Source organism: Chanodichthys erythropterus, chromosome 10 (assembly GCF_024489055.1).
Source record: "Chanodichthys erythropterus isolate Z2021 chromosome 10, ASM2448905v1, whole genome shotgun sequence".
Taxonomy (NCBI): Eukaryota; Metazoa; Chordata; class Actinopteri; order Cypriniformes; family Xenocyprididae; genus Chanodichthys; species Chanodichthys erythropterus.
This window is the reverse complement of record NC_090230.1, coordinates 15,818,399-15,835,000: the sequence shown is the minus strand read 5'-3', so window position 1 is coordinate 15,835,000 and position 16,602 is coordinate 15,818,399. Positions and strand designations below refer to the sequence as shown.

Below are 16,602 nucleotides of genomic sequence, written 5' to 3'. Positions count from 1 at the left end.
GGACGAACGCAACCACCTTGACCCTGAGCACCTGCGAGGTGAGAGTCTGTCTGACCTCTCTTACTCTACATGCATTTGAATCTTACAGATGCATGGGGTTATTAAATGATTTAGAATTATTGATGGAAAAAAATAAAATAAATTAAAAATAATAATAAATTAATTATTTATATTTAAAATATAGAATATTTATATTTAATTTAAAATAAATAGATTAAATCTTATTATTGTATGAAATAAATCCATTTATTGATTCATTCATTCAATTTAAATGCATAAATTAATAATAAAATAATAATAGTAAATACATTAATAATAATAATAATAATAAATACATTAATAATAATAATAATAAAAAATTATATATAAATATTAAAGCTTTTCTGACCTAACTAAACAAAATGAAACCCAAATTGTGAGCATTAGGTTGGTAATGGATCTTTATCTTTGTATTTGATCATTTTCATTTTGCTTAAGCTTGCTTTTATCGCAATTCTTCATCAAAAGTGCACAAAATGTGTGCAGTGTTCACAAATATTAACAATTGGGACCAATTAACTTCCACCATGATTTTTTAGTTGACACGCCCCCCAAATAGTTTGGTAAGAAACTTTCATTACGGCACCGTCCCATGTGTGCATATCTAGTAAATACGATTCTTCTGACTTTAAAGGTAGCATTACAAGAGAGAGATGGAGCAAAAGTTGACCTAAGAAAAGCAAAGTGGAAGACTGATAGCGAGAAAGGAGGGTGTGTTGAGTTGGTAGATTGGACATACTTCTGAGAAGCCTTGAAGCTCTGATAGACTGAAGGCCAGAGGGGCGACTTGTTCAGGGAGCTCAATACAATAGATGTATTTTTATTGCACCCTGACTGGATTTTTCAGCATGACCTTGGCTTGCTATGGAATTGTTGTTATTATTATCTAGACTGACGTCAATCCCCAACCCCTCCTTCTCTTTCTGTCTCTCTCTCTCTCCTCCGCTCCCAGAGGGTGCGCCCAGCAGGGTGAGTATCAAACTTGTGTGTTTGTGTGTGTATATGTGCCTCCACCCCACTGACTTTGATAAATGATTCCAAATACAGAGTCCTTTAAAGAGAAGTACGGATTATGAAATCCGACCGACCTTTCAGGACTCTCTAAACAGCACTGATCCTGCCCTCTGCCATTAGCACTAAGGAAACGCGTTCATTCAAACCATAATTCTCTGTCATTTGTTTGAATCACAATTAGTCTTAAAGGAGCAGTCCACCCAAAAAGCTGGTTCTCTTACCATCATGTCATTCCAAACTCCTATAATTAGTATGATCTGCGGAGGGTAACATTTTCACTAAATAACAATTTAAAAGCTTTGAAAATAATGTCTTCAGGAGATTTGGAATTTAGCAGAAATTCACAGCATTTCATTTTTGGGTTTACTGTCCCTTTAAAAGTTTTCGTTTTCCTTTAAAGGGATAGTTCCCCCCAAAAATTACTGGTCATTATTTGTCATCCCAAAAAATATGACTTGTATGAGCTGCAGAGGGCAATTTTTTCAGTGAATAACAACTTAAATTTAAGTCTTTAATCACACAAAGCTATAATATGGCTTCAGGAGACTTGTAATATAGCATGCGAGTCATATAAACTACTATTATGGTGCTTTTATGTCATTTAAATTCTGCAAAATAGATATTTGAAGGTACTTCCAAAAAAAAAGGGCAAATAAATAATGACAGAATTTTCATTTTTGGGTGCACTGTCCCTTTAAGAGTATAATTTGAAGAAAAAAATAGAGAGAACTCAGGAGAAAGAGTCATAACAGTCAAATTCTTTGAGATGATTTCTTGTTGCTGACTATAGAGGAAGAAAATGAGGGAGTCATGGAAAGGTCTAAGCGAGGGGGAGTGAAAAGAGAGAGCTGTATTGGAGAAAACAGGTTTGTTTGAGAGAACTGGGCTTCTTTGTGCACTTTTTCTCATCTCAGTCCAAAGCACTTCCTGTTTGGCTCATAAAACTGCACCGTTGCAGAAAAACAAAGTTGTTTGAAGTCACTGATCTGAGACCGGTTTTGCTGTACTCCTCATAATGATGAAAGTTGAGAGACGGACAGTTGACACTGGATGGTGACTGAATGTTTTGGGCTAATTCAGCGGTGATCGACATCCCGAAGGATGTTTACTATAGCAGAATAGTGCAGGAGTCAGCTATAAAGGAATAAATCAGCCAAAAATGGAAATTCTGTCATCATTTACTCACATTTTTTTTTTCATACAGTGACCTTTCTTAGTGACTAAATACCAAAATTTACCTTTAAAATCCCTTCCAGTTCTCAAGTCAAATATGACGCAGGTTTGACGTCATTACGTTTGGTTAAAAGACACTCGAGAAACAATGACATTTGTTGTTATTGACTTCCAACACAAAGCGATCATCATACGGACTCAGAACAATGAACTATTCCGTGAACTTTGCACAACCTTAGCATTTAGTCGGAGATGAGACTGTGTGTGTGTTTATGCTGTGTTTTCTGCCTCTATAGAGTAAATCGGTGTCGTCAACTGACAGTCAGGCAGCGGAGGATCGTCAGGGTCCGTCAGGGGTTTATCCCTCACAGGCCAGCAGCGATGCCAAACGGAGACGGTGTGATGAAAAAGACATCCTCCCGTCTCACTACGTAGGTTCTGTCACATGACAATGACATCATACTTGTCTCATTCCCCCAATTAACTAAATAAGTGTTACATTGACAGTCCTAGTTTAAATGTTAGTAGACATTCCATACCTCTTTGTAGAAATAACTTTTTTGTTTAATTAAAAAAAGGCCCAAAATGTACAGAACTGTAAAAAAAAAAATCACATAATGTAAATAATTTTTCACAGAAATGTATAATTATTTAATTAATTAGACATAATTTAAATGTAATTAAATAAAAATGTATATTATATAACATTAATATTATTATTAACACTCTGAGGTCTGAGGGTATCGCTGGCGATACCACCGCGTTTTTTTTCTTACCAGTGTGAAAGAGACTCAAAATACTCCGTCAATGTTGCACATACAATTAAGAGTTATACACCATTTTAATCTGTTGAATATCTTCTTTTATTTGTGTACACTCAGAGTAAAAACAAAATGTTGTGCTTTTTGTAAAATAAAGAAAACTAACATGATGCGTGATCTCTCGTCTCCCTCTGAACGAACTCCAATCTGATAGTTCTCAGAAAATGAACTGTAACTTAGTGAATACGAATGACAAAACAATTAAACTTATGTCTAAAGAAAGTCAGGTCTTGTCAGGTTTTAAATTGTGCAAGTCAAATCAAAAACAAACAAACATTTTATGTTTATGTAATCTGAAAAGAGAGCCATGTCAGAAGCCCGTGATTCAGCTCATTATCCGCTAATGCGGAAACGCCCACGGAGGGAGCGCTATTCAGACGCAAATTCAGAGGCAATACATGCATACATCGTCTCAATCGTGTATTTATTGTCTTGAAAAGTGTTTATTTGGATGGTAAAGCCATGGTTAGCGAACTCTAGAAGACATGCAGTTAGTTCCTGGTTCTTCTTCTTCTTTATATGGATTTGTGGCCTAAAGGTGTATAGAGCGCCCTCCGGCTGCAAGTATGAATTGTATCCAGCACTCATAGTGATGATATATAGAATAAATATAGAATAAAAATTACTCCTCTGTATAGAAATTTGACATAAACATATAAGAATCCATCAATATTTCTCCAAATGTGCATGCTTTAAGCTAAAAGCCTATATGAAATGCCACAGAGGTAACATAATTGTTCAGACTCTTTGCATCACAGAAATACATTATATTTTAAAGAATATAATAGAATACCATTATTTTAAATTGAGCTGAGACATGATTACAGAGGGTTTTTTCACACCCTACCTGACTGAAAGGCCTCATTAATATGGAAGTCATTTCAGGTCATTATTATGTGATTCTTTTGTATGCTCAGGTGTAAATGGCCCATTATTCATGATCATTCACGCCTCCATGCATACTGTGTTTCTTGACAAAAAGTGACTTACAAAACTAAATCAATATATTGTTTTATATGAAGGAGTAGGCAGCATAATTTTTACATAATTCTGAAGCAAAAACTCTAGTCTACAACCTCCAATAACCAGAAGTCTTATGAACACAGATTTAATATACTTTTTTTGGCCTTATTTCAGTGACTTAAGTTTTTTGTTTTTTCAATAACCACGCATAAACATTATTCCTTCAAAAACAAAAACATGTACATACATGTTCCTTACAGCCTAGTTTGTGTTGAATACAGTGTAATGAAACTTGTGTAATTAATGTGTTTATGAACAAATGAAAAGAGCACAAATGTAAGGGCATGTCAAAACTTCTCCAGGCCCCAAATCAGCCTCAGACTACAGAGGGTTAATAAATAAATAATAGTTAAAATATAATTATACAATTAAGTTTTTATATAAAAAATATATACATATTACTTATATATTATATTATATTTTAATAAAAACTTATGCCTAATATATCTTTTTTATGCTATAATTTTTTAATATAGGTCATTACGCTCAACAAAGCATCAAGTGTAGCGTTTACAAAACGCACACATGTAGGATGTGATCATCCGGGTGGGTATAATTAGGGGGATGATGTCACTATAGGGTGATGGCAATAGCAACATCAGGCCATGATCACATCAAAGCCCTGTTGCCATGGTAACTAAGTGCGTTGTCACCCCCTGATTCCCAGAGATGGGCGAAAGAGGAGAGTGAGATGAGTGTGAGCTGTGTGAGAGCGATGGACAAGGTGGTGGTGGTGGGGGGGGATCTCCCCTACTGTGATTGGTGAAATTAGACACAAATGTAGGGGAGTGGAAGGAGCAGAAAAAGGACACTGCAATATTGTACATGTATCTGATAAATATTCCATAGGGGTATATATTTTTGTGCCTGTGTGTGTCGCTAACACCATCCTTCTCCTGCCTGTTGTCTTTTAGGACAGTGACGGAGACAAGAGCGAGGACAATCTTGTAGTAGATGTCTCAAATGAGGTCAGTTCACACGCACTGCTAAATTAACATCAGTGAATCTTACAGTAGTTAGTCAATCGATTTAAAATTAACTAAATTAATTTTTAATTAAATTACATTATTGTGGTAAACAAGATTGAATAGACAAAATACAAAGAGTAGATTTAGCCAATATATTGTTTATATATTGTTTAGAGCGGAGGACTTTTATTCTGCTGTATGGACAAAGACTATAGAATAACACAAGACGTGTCACTCGTATTGTTTTGAATGGGAGAAAGTGTAACGCGCAATATGGCGGAATAAGTCCCGCCTTCTAAAGCCAAGAGCCAATCGCCGACTGGTAAAGTCATCGCGTCACTTCAGCGGCCGTTAGAATCACTGGTTTCTATAGAAACAGTCAGACGAGTGAAATGACTTGTCTTAAAGGGACTTTGTGTATGGAACTGAGGAAGAACTGATGATGGGACGGTTTGATCTCCAGCTGACCAATCAGCAGAAAGGGGCGTTTAATTCCTGCCCATGTGTAGAAATCGAATATTCAAGCTGTTTATTAATTTTTCTATCCCTGAACGAAAAAACGAAAAATCAAGCTGAATTCTTGGGTTTTTTTGTTTGTTTTTTTTAAGTGAAAAACGAAAAAGGAGCCATTTTCTTATTTTTCTACTTCTAATTCAACAAATGATACACAAATTATTTTTACTTAATTATTTTTTGTTTTGGTTTGTGTTTTTTGTTTTAGTTTTGTTTTGTGTTTTGTTTTAGTTTGCTTTTGTTGTTTTTTGTTTTCTTATTCCACATCAAAATTGACCCGATTTATTTTCGTAATTCATGCTCCTGGTCTTGTTTTGCCCAATTAATCAGTTTATTCATTCAGCATATTGTTGCCAGACCACACACAACACCCTAGCATTGTAGTCTTTCACTGACGTTAATCTTAATGATGTATTTATATTTGATTGTAGAACAACACCAACAAATGCATTTCATACTAAAAAAAAAAAAACTCATTCTTTATTATTATTTCCATGTAATTATCATCCATTTCAAGGTAAATCATTACAGCTCTGTTTCTCAATTACTGGATAAATATTGAACATCACTCATATTTATTAAACTGCATTCATTCAGTAATTGCTGATAATATCACACAGGCAAATCAGGATTGTTTTCAGCTGCAAAGCGAGTGGAGTCAGCGCTATGCTTTTATAATCATTAAGTGACCCTGCTGCATAATTAACACGTTTAAAAACATGATCAAAAATTATCTGAATTTCTGCAATATCCCACACCAAGGTTTAAACTAGGACCTCTTTACTGTTGAGTATACACAGGGTGGCATAGTGAGGAATTTGAGTGAATGGATGAGACCTTGCTTTGTTGAACTACAGGTTAACAGATTAATGAAGGAAAACCCTATTAACTTGTGCCACAACATCTAAAATGTAAAAATATCACATATCCAAACTGAAGCAAAAGGCACTCAGGCTCTTGACTCTCCTTAACTCCTTCATTGTTTCCAGGAGCCTTCCTCTCCCATAGGCAGTGCCCCTCTGTCTCCTCATGGGAATGGGTTGGACCGAGCCCCAAGCCTGAGGAAAGAGCTCCCAGGATCCCCCAGTCCCCCACCGGCCTCCCCGCCACACAGCCCACCCCCTGGCAAAAACAAGGACACCATACAAGTACGAACACTTTTCTTAGATACCTAATATGCCAGAATTTACACTCTTCCCACATTATCCGTTTTAAAAGTGTCAAAATTCATATCAGTGTTACTATATGTTATTCAACATTATGACAAATAATAGCATCTGTCTTTCGGTTCTATTGACAGACAGAAAAGTCTCAGTCGCCCTCTTCTAAATCAGGCAATTCCTCTCCCTCTCACCATGACCCTCTCACCCCTGGTCCACCCGGCCCACCCGGGCCCAGCACTTCCTGTTTACGCCTGGTCAACAAAGCTGCCTCCTCGGCAGACCCACTGGGTAAGACTTCTGTTTGCGTTTACAGCAAACACAATTCAGTGAAAATAATTGTTTAATTGTGTATTCTGTAGCTCTGCGGAGTCCCTTGACTATGACGCCTGGCTCTTACCCGGCTCACTTCGGGGTGGTATCCCACGCTGGGCTCAACGGAGAGCTGGCCAGCCCAGGCGGGTTCGGAGGCTCGCTCACCCTCTCTCCCCAAATCAGTGCTGCAGCCAGTGCCTACACACGCAGCCCTTTGGTAACTGTTTTTCTGAATCTCTTACAGTTGGCATAAGTGTACCGAAAAGCACTTTAACCTTGAATACTTTCCTCTACAGGTAGCGTATGAATCACGTTCACATCTTAGGCCCTCAGGGCTGTCCTCCTCGCTGCCTGGCTCCACTGGTGGCAAGCCGTGAGTTTCTCCTCTTTCTTTTACCTCCCTCTGTTTTAAGATGGAGTTGCACAGTGATGGCCAGCGTATCAACTGTTAGTCCAAAATAGTGCTGCTTTTGTTTGCCGCGCTTGTAATACAATCTCCTCTCGAGCCACCCGCTGACTGCTATGGTGAGAAAAACACTTGAATTCAGGCAAACATCCTTAAGGCAGCAAATTATTGCTGCACCCACTGAATGACACATACACAAACATGCAACTTCTAGTAATTATGTTGTCAGCTTCTTAAGTGCTTAAGGTTTGAATCAGCTCCTATTCTTATTTCAAATGAGTCCTTTTACCATTTAATGTTTGTTCCTCAAAGTCCACTTATAATGTTAGTTGCAGTTTATTGGGCCAAACTCAGTAATAGTTAGTAATAATTTAGGTTTTTATGACCATTTTCCACCTTCTAACTGACCTTTAAACATAAATTTAGCATTTTTTTGTCCATACAGTGCAAGTGACTTTCATTCATTGTATGGACAAAAACATCCTTCAAAAATTTGTGTTCCGCAAACTTACATTTTTTGAGTTACCTTCCATTTTAATGTCCACCTTATTCCCGTCCCCCAGTGCTTACTCGTTCCACGTGAGCGCAGATGGTCAAATGCAGCCGGTTCCCTTCCCTCCTGACGCCCTCCTCGGCCCTGGCATCCCGAGGCATGCCCGTCAGATCCACACCCTCAGTCATGGAGAGGTGGTGTGCGCGGTCACCATCAGCACCTCCACGCGTCACGTCTACACCGGCGGGAAAGGTTGTGTCAAAGTGTGGGACATCAGCCAACCGGGCAGCAAGAGCCCGATGGCCCAACTGGACTGTTTGGTGAGATCTGCATTGTGTGAGACTCCCTTATAGTTGGTATATGGCATCCTAGTTGGACTAAATAATGTCTACCCTTTCGTCCAATCAGAATCGAGACAACTACATCCGATCGTGTAAGATTCTCCCAGATGGACGGACCTTGATAGTTGGGGGTGAAGCCAGCACGCTGTCCATCTGGGACTTGGCCACACCCACTCCACGAATCAAGGCCGAATTGACGTCCTCGGCTCCGGCCTGTTACGCTCTGGCCATCAGTCCTGACAACAAGGTCTGCTTCTCCTGCTGCAGTGATGGAAACATCGTGGTCTGGGACCTGCACAACCAGACGCTCGTCAGGTATCTAAAGACTCCTGCTGGTGAGATAGACCATGTTCTTCTTCCTGAGGTCATGTGACGTTCTTGTGTCACCCTCCGCAGGCAGTTCCAAGGCCACACAGACGGAGCCAGCTGTATAGATATTTCCAACGACGGGACCAAACTGTGGACTGGGGGTCTGGACAACACAGTGCGCTGCTGGGACCTGAGAGAGGGCCGACAGCTGCAGCAGCATGACTTCACCTCACAGGTACCGCAGCTCAGTGGGTACATAATAATTGGAGTTGTGTGTATATATTTTTTAAAGACAACAGGAAAAAAAAAAACTTCAGAACACAGTAACAACCACACAGCAATCCCCTAGCAATTAGGGGAATCATCCTGGAAACCACATAACAACGCCATAGCAACCAGCTAGTAATGTCAACTTACAGTGTCCCAGTAACCACCCTGCAACCACACAGCAAACAATCTAAAAGTCCCATGACAATCACCCAGAACAACCTATAAAACCTCATAGCAACACCCTAGTAACCAGCTAGCAATGATCAACTAACATTGTCCCAGTAACCACCCTGAACACCCTAACAACTACATAGCAAACACCCTAGCAATGCCCTGGCAACCACTTAGAACATCCTGGAAACCACATAGAAATGCCATAGCAACCAGCTAGCAATGTCAACTAGCAATGTCCCAGTAACCACCCTGAACACCATAGCAGCCACATAGCAACACCCTAGCGATGCCCTGGCAACCACTTATAACATCCTGGAAACCACATAGCAACGCCATAGCAACCAGCTAGTAATGTCAACTTACAGTGTCCCAGTAACCACACTGAACACCCAGGCAACCACATAGCAAACACCCTAAAAATCCCATGACAATCACCCAGAACATCCTATAAAACCACATAGCAACACCCTAGTAACCAGCTAGCTATGACAACTAACAATGTCCCAGTAACCACCCTGAACAACCTAACAACCACATAGCCACACCCTAGCAATGCCCTGGCAACCACTTAGAACATCCTGGAAACCACATAGCAACGCCATAGCAACCAGCTAGCAATTTCAACTTACAGTGTCCCAGTAACCACCCTGAACACCCCAACACCCACATAGCAACACCCTAAAAATCTCATTACAATCAACCAGAACATCCTATAAAACCACATAGCAACACCCTGGTAACCAGCTAGCTATGCCAACTAACAATGTTCCTGTAACCACCCAAAACACCCTAGAAATCATATAGCAACATTGTTGCAACCAACTACCAGTGCCTTAACAACCACCCAGAGTGATGAATGACATGAACTGTTGCGTCATACGTAATAAGACAGAACCATTTATTTGTAGAGTAAATTCTGTGTCTTTATATTCCAGTTTTTAGGATTAGTTTTTTAATGAAGTGTTTTTATGTGCACACGCAGATCTTTTCTCTGGGTTACTGTCCTACGGGCGAGTGGCTTGCAGTGGGGATGGAGAGCAGTAATGTAGAAGTGCTGCACGTCTCCAAACCAGACAAATACCAGCTGCACCTTCACGAAAGCTGCGTTCTCTCACTCAAGTTCGCCTACTGCGGTACGAGAATCACTATGGAGATGTTATTGTGCCACACTTTGAAACTTGTGGTTTCTGAACTGCTCCGTGCTGCCCGTGCATATATATGATCCTTTATCATTTATGTCCCATTTAAAATAAATGCTATTTCATAATCTAAGATGGAGAGGACATGATATGTTTCTCTTTCAGGGAAGTGGTTTGTAAGCACGGGAAAGGACAATCTGCTCAATGCATGGAGGACGCCATATGGAGCCAGTATTTTCCAGGTTTGTTCCAAACCCATATGACTTACTTTCTTCCTTGGAACACAAACAGAGATGTTTTGAATGTCCTTTAAATGCTGCTATACTATTAACAGAATAAGAGTGCAGCTGTGGGCAGACAGAGAACTTGTATTTAAAGCAAGACAATTCTCAGTTTAGATTCAAAAATTATCTTGACAGTGAGATTTAGCTTGATTGAATATGTCTCATTTTGTCTCTCTCTCTCTCTTTTAGTCAAAGGAGTCCTCGTCTGTCCTGAGCTGTGACGTGTCCCCAGACGACAAGTATATTGTAACTGGTTCTGGGGATAAGAAAGCCACGGTGTATGAGGTGGTGTACTGAGCGCAGACAAAGACAGACGGATGGATGAACAAAGAGCGCCAAGCATGACACAATCATGACCGCGTGGCAGGCAACCATGGCTCTTCTATTTGCGGTCCTTTCGCTCCATCCAGTCACCATAACTTAAGAGATCGAGAAAGGCTTTGTTCGCAATGGCATACTACCATACTACTCATACTATTTATGCAGTATGTAAACTGTGCGCAGTATGAACATTTTCTTTATACTTAAAATTCTCAGATTCTACATTAACCAAAATTTCCTGTAAAAACACTTTGTGAGACTGTATCCCATGGCAATGTGCGCACCTTTACCTTCCAGTAGCCATTGTTTTTTGACCTTGTAATTTTTGATCAAGATGTCATATTTTGTTTCTTTCGGTAATTCGAATGTACAATAAATCACAATACGGAAGAAAAGATTTGTTGCTACTTCTATTACATTACGACTTTAACAATAACACAAGACGAATTGTTTGCATCATATTTTTCATAGACTACAATAAGTGTAATTTAACTTTAGTAACAAAGTACACAGTACTCGTTAATTAAACGCAACAATGTAGCATACTACTATTTATCTTCATTTTTCTATCCTTATTTTTTTACATTCATTTTTTTTTTAATTGTATGCAATGTACAGTATATACCGAGAAGTATGCTAGTATTCTATTACGAACGTTGCGCATGAGAGAGAGTGGAGCTGTTAATTGGAACAGTCTCCAAGCTAAAAGAGGAAGCCCCACAGACAGCTTCTTCTTACAGCAACACCAAAACCAGACAATCATTTCATTAGTCACAAACTCCCTCCATAAAGAGAGCACAACAATCCCCCCAACCCCCACCAAAGAGAAAAGACAGTTTGGAGGCTCCTGACTCACGTTGGAGCTTTTCTGGATGAACACGATATGGGCGTACAAACAATTCTCCACTCGCCTATCCAACCCAATTAGACATTCATGTGGCAAATCCCAGTCGAGTTCTCCAACCTGCATTTAATTTCCTTCTTCCACAAGTCAGTGTATAATGAGGAGCAAGGGTAAATCATGCTGGATTCGTGTGGCAAATATTCACAACCACAACCGTTATTCGTTTTAATTCCTGTGGATTATCATACAGATGTTGTGCTCATTTGTGGTTTAATGCTCATTTTCAAGTCATTAATTATCTTTTAGCTTTGCATAGGGAAATCTTTTTATAATTGCTCTACTTCAGTAAGATGAAGCAGTGCATCAGGACCTTTAATGCAAATACCTAAAATTTGAAATCAGTATATGATATATAAAGTATATAATTAAAAATGGTAAAAGAAATCTGATGTTTAATGCAAAACAATATTATTTAATTGAAATGAAGCATCAAGTTACATCCCTAAATGTATTTTTTTTCTTAAGTTAGACATAGAGATGATACACAGGGCAACTAATTAGGGCAACAGACAGTTGGCAGCAACCAATCAGAGAGGAGCAAATCTATTGCCAACTCAATAAATACTTTATTATAAACAAGGCACTTTATTTCAACTTTTCAAATATTTTCTTCATTTTTAGTAAAAAATAAATGCCTTTCCGATCTGATTTGTGACAGGAAAAGGGAGAAGAGCGAGTTCGGCAAAAGGCGGATTCGAACCCGCGTCGATCGCATCAAAAGTTATTCAAATGTCAAACGCCCTACAGCCTACGTTACTACAGACGCTGAAAATATATATGTCTTTTTAGTATTTAACTGAAATCATTCAATGGCTTCATTACAGCATACACATATTAGCTATTCTCGGACAGTTGTTGGTATTTTAAGCAATATATGAGGTAAATTCCCTGTTTTGGGTTGACGCATGACAACTTACTAGCGTAAAAAGATAAAAGTTCACACTCCTTTTCTCCGCTCCACTGCCGCTGAGAGGCCGCCATCTTGTTTTAATTTTTTCTGAAAGCGCCGAACCGGTCACGTGATCGGCTGTTAACATTCTGATTGGAGGATCTCAAACAATTGCCCACAACCGATCTAACCTATCCAGATATAAATTTGTTGCTCATTCTCAATGGGAAAGTGCCCAAGCAACGTTGCTCGGCAACACTGCCCGGCAACATTGCTCAAAAAGTTGCCCCGTGTATCATCACCTTTAAAGAAATGCTTGAAAATCTGAGCGGCCCTAAAACAGAGCCCTGATGAGTACCATTAAAAAGAAGAGCTGTGGTTGCCAACCTGACAAGGAATGTTCAAGGAGAGACACTACAGAATTCATCTACCACATGCACCAAACATCCTGCTGGGTACAGAGGTTTTTTTATTTTATTTTTTTTATTTTTTATTCCAGTTTTGTTTTGTTCATTCTTCTTTTGATCTATAAAGCTTTTCTCAGCACTTGGATGAGTCGAACCGTTTTTGCTTGTGAACTGAAGGAATTGTATCACAAAGTTCTTTCTCTTTTTTTATGGCAATAGTAAGCAGTGAAACCACAGTGTTTTGATCAGTCTGTTTATTATCCAGAAAGTGCGGTGTTTTTATTTTTTAAATAGCTGAAAATATGGCTGCCTGCAAACAGTTGCATTTGTCTGTTTCTAGGTAGACCGTCTCTACTGCACGATCTGTCTTTGACATCACGCTATATAAATATCTGTATCTACCCTTATATAATGCATTGTTTGTATACTGAGAACAGTGTTCACCGTCAAGATTTCATTAAAGACTGTCGAAAGCCAAGGAACTTTTTTCGAAGGCATTGCTGTGATATCCCTGTAGCACTTCCCATGTGATGTAAAAGACATGTATACATTGACAAATTAAACGTGGTCATCTTTTGAAGTGGTTGCGTTCTTGAGAGTGGTTCAGTACCAGAGTAATTCAGAAACTAAAGAAATTATCCAGACCAACTCATGTTTATGCAAATTTTATTGACATATGTAAAACTATTTACAATTTACAAAGTATTGTTTTAAAATTCATTATTTTTTAAAGCTCAGCAACATGAACACCAGCTTGGTTACAATTAATACATTCACAAAATGTTCATTCACATTTAAATTTATTATTGTAAAAATTGTACATTTGTAAATAAAATTTGCATAAGTATGGATTTTGGGGTCTGCATATTTCTTAAGCTTTGCTTTTTTTAATTAGCCTTCAATAGAGTGCCCCAGGGATGACGCGTTTTTGTAGGCCAACCCGGAAGTTAGCGGCGCACGGGTTCCCTCGATCGAAAGCCTATGCATTTTTCCCATAGACTTTTGAAAAAAAATCGCAGAAAATAAGCTCTGTGTTTAACAAAGGGTTATGACACTTACATGTTTTTTTCTATCAAGATAATCTTTACAAGTTAACACAACATTTATAGATTTTGAAGCCTAAATAAAGTCGTCAGATATAAAAGGCTAACAGTAGGCTATAAACGGACTACAGCACACCATGGTCGCGGATCAACGTCGTCACCACCAAGCTTCCTCAAACTTTATTTAGAGAACAACTCTATTTAAAAACATGCTCGCTGATTATGATATGTGCTGTTATGAATACTTTTCCACTTTTTCATGAGAAATGCTGTTCAAATGTCCCGTTTTTAATGATGACGTCTAAAGTCCCCGCCAAAGGAAGTAGTCCCTTTTAGCAATTTGTTAGCAACCGCCGATTTTAAGACACAGTAAAAGTTTAAAAACTCACAAGTTGGTTATATCTGGTGTGTTTTATGTCATAGCCTCTAAATACTTTCACGTTTTGATCTTTGTTAACCACAGACCTTATTTCAGGCGACCCATTCAAAAAACCCATAGACTTGACGGCGTTGGAACCGGAACTCCTAAAATGCTAACTCGCTTCCGGGTTTTGCCTACAAAAACGCGTCATCAAACAGGAAAGTATGTTTACATTGTAATTTAATTATTTATTTACTATCTGCATCATTATGCAGGGTATAAAAAAAAAAAAAACTATTCTTTATTCACTAGAAATTACATTTCAAACTATAAATTAATGCACGTGTCTTTTGGCTTTTAAAGAGCTTTATTTACAGTTCATACATACCAAGTTTGCGACCAAACAGTCAAAATAATTTTCAACATGCTCCAACATACAGTATTCACGTGATAGGACATTAACTGAGTGTCTTTGTAGCCATTTCCCTGAAGTCAATGAAACACTAAAATCCAGAGCCTTGTTGTCCTACATCATAGAGTCCGTCATCTTATACATCATCCATACAATCATAACACAGAGCCGAGATCAGGTCAGCTTTTAGAAAACGATCAATGAAGAAGTCTTAGGCCAGTCCTTAAGGTCTCATCATAATTCATTCATCCACTGCGGCTCCATAATTGTCCATTTCTGTGAAAATTCCGAAGGCTAAAAAAATAAGATTTCTTTTACTACTATATTCACTACAGAGGTTTCATCTTGTTTAAAAAAAAAGAAAGAAAAAAAAGAAAGAGCGAGAACAAGAAAAGAGGAGGTCTTTGGAGAAATTCCATGTTTTTGAAGCTAGACTACCAGCTTTCCTCACAGCATTAAAAAAACAACAAGGTCAGTTCTGAAGATCCACCATTCGATCCTGGAGTTGAAAAGTACAACCGTCCTGCTGTCTCAGAGTCCATATTCATGTCCATGTCACACCTTTTGTCTCCCAACTCGGAGACAAAAATAATGATGAATCTGGTCTCCTCAATCCAATCAGTTTTTTCGTTTTATGAGCGGCATTCTGAACACATTCAGTTTAGTAAATGACTTCATACACAGTAGCCTTCTTATCTCCTGAGCCAGTGACAATGAACTGGTCGTCAGGGGAGATGTCACAGCTGAGGACGGATGACGATTCCTTAGACTAGAGACAAAAACAGTTAGAGAGTTCGTTCAGGTGTTAGGTAACATTTCAAATCAGTGTTTGTCTTCTGTATCCTGATAAATAGGCGACACAGGAAGGATATTCAACAACAAACATTCATTTCTGATACATTAGGAAGATGTCCACTGACAAAAATGTCATTTAAATGATCAGTTATACTGTGCTACGACAATTAGCTTTTTGATACTGCTAACAATGCTGGGGAAGCTTCTACCTGTTAAAAAGTAGTTAGCTAAACAACTGAAATCTATTCAAGTTAGCTTGTAAAGTAGAAAATAGTGAGTAAAGGTATAAATATTAAGATTCAAAACATGTAAAATGCTGCACAGATGAATATGAAGTAGTTCATTTATATGAGCTGTTTGATAGTTTTTGGAAAAAAAGTAACCAGCAGTGTAGCGCTAAAATATACATTGAATTCAGAAAAAAAAAGCAATTTAAAACTTTATGTAGTTAGTAGCATCACTACTTTTAGTTGGTTATAAATACTGCTGTGTTGGGGAGTAACTAACAGACTGCATCGTCTAACCAAACAGCACAATACCTGGAATATGCTTGATCCATATGGAGTTCGCCATGCATTCAGTAGATTATCTTTGCCTGTGCTTACAAACCATTTACCTGCAAAAGTTAAAAGAAAGATTTTTATGCATATTTGTTTCATTTTTTCCATAATGTTCAACCCTAAATGATCATTTTCTTAATTTTTAAGTTTTAAGGGAACAATAAAAGTCCAAGCGTACCGCAGTAGGCGAACTTGAGTGAGAGAACGCAGCTTTCGTGAAGGTGCAGCTGGTATTTGTCTGGTTTGGAGACGTGCAGCACTTCCACATTACTGCTCTCCATCCCCACTGCAAGCCACTCGCCCGTAGGACAGTAACCCAGAGAAAAGATCTGCGTGTACAAATAAACACATTGTTTAATGCTAAAAATGATCACAATTCTTCCCCATTTCAATCTTTGAACAACGACGGAACCTCCTGATCCGGTCTTCATGCATTGAAGCTACTTCCACAATTAATCTGGACATATT

At 38.5% G+C, this 16,602-nt stretch overlaps 2 protein-coding genes across 12 annotated transcripts in view; one reads left to right on the top strand and one right to left on the bottom strand.

Moving 5' to 3' along the window:
- tle2b (TLE family member 2, transcriptional corepressor b) overlaps positions 1–13,527 on the top strand; it is a 58,111-nt gene extending 44,584 nt beyond the window's left edge. For all 4 annotated transcript variants that reach the window (XM_067396208.1, XM_067396207.1, XM_067396206.1 and 1 more), the window contains 14 exons: positions 1–38; positions 992–1,008; positions 2,523–2,657; positions 4,985–5,038; positions 6,541–6,699; positions 6,852–7,002; positions 7,074–7,243; positions 7,323–7,399; positions 7,996–8,245; positions 8,334–8,581; positions 8,663–8,810; positions 10,002–10,152; positions 10,324–10,400; positions 10,632–13,527. The exon at positions 1–38 is cut by the window's left edge. In XM_067396208.1, the coding sequence (XP_067252309.1) occupies positions 1–38; positions 992–1,008; positions 2,523–2,657; positions 4,985–5,038; positions 6,541–6,699; positions 6,852–7,002; positions 7,074–7,243; positions 7,323–7,399; positions 7,996–8,245; positions 8,334–8,581; positions 8,663–8,810; positions 10,002–10,152; positions 10,324–10,400; positions 10,632–10,739 (1,783 nt within the window). In that variant the 3' untranslated portion in view covers positions 10,740–13,527. The remainder of the gene's footprint in view (positions 39–991; positions 1,009–2,522; positions 2,658–4,984; positions 5,039–6,540; positions 6,700–6,851; positions 7,003–7,073; positions 7,244–7,322; positions 7,400–7,995; positions 8,246–8,333; positions 8,582–8,662; positions 8,811–10,001; positions 10,153–10,323; positions 10,401–10,631) is intronic.
- A 175-nt stretch (positions 13,528–13,702) lies between these two features.
- Positions 13,703–16,602, bottom strand: part of tle2a (TLE family member 2, transcriptional corepressor a) — a 38,324-nt gene continuing 35,424 nt past the window's right edge. For all 8 annotated transcript variants that reach the window (XM_067396196.1, XM_067396197.1, XM_067396198.1 and 5 more), the window contains 3 exons: positions 16,313–16,463; positions 16,114–16,190; positions 13,703–15,548 (listed from right to left, as the gene is read on the bottom strand). In XM_067396196.1, coding sequence (XP_067252297.1) covers positions 15,441–15,548; positions 16,114–16,190; positions 16,313–16,463 — 336 coding nt within the window. In that variant the 3' untranslated portion in view covers positions 13,703–15,440. The remainder of the gene's footprint in view (positions 15,549–16,113; positions 16,191–16,312; positions 16,464–16,602) is intronic.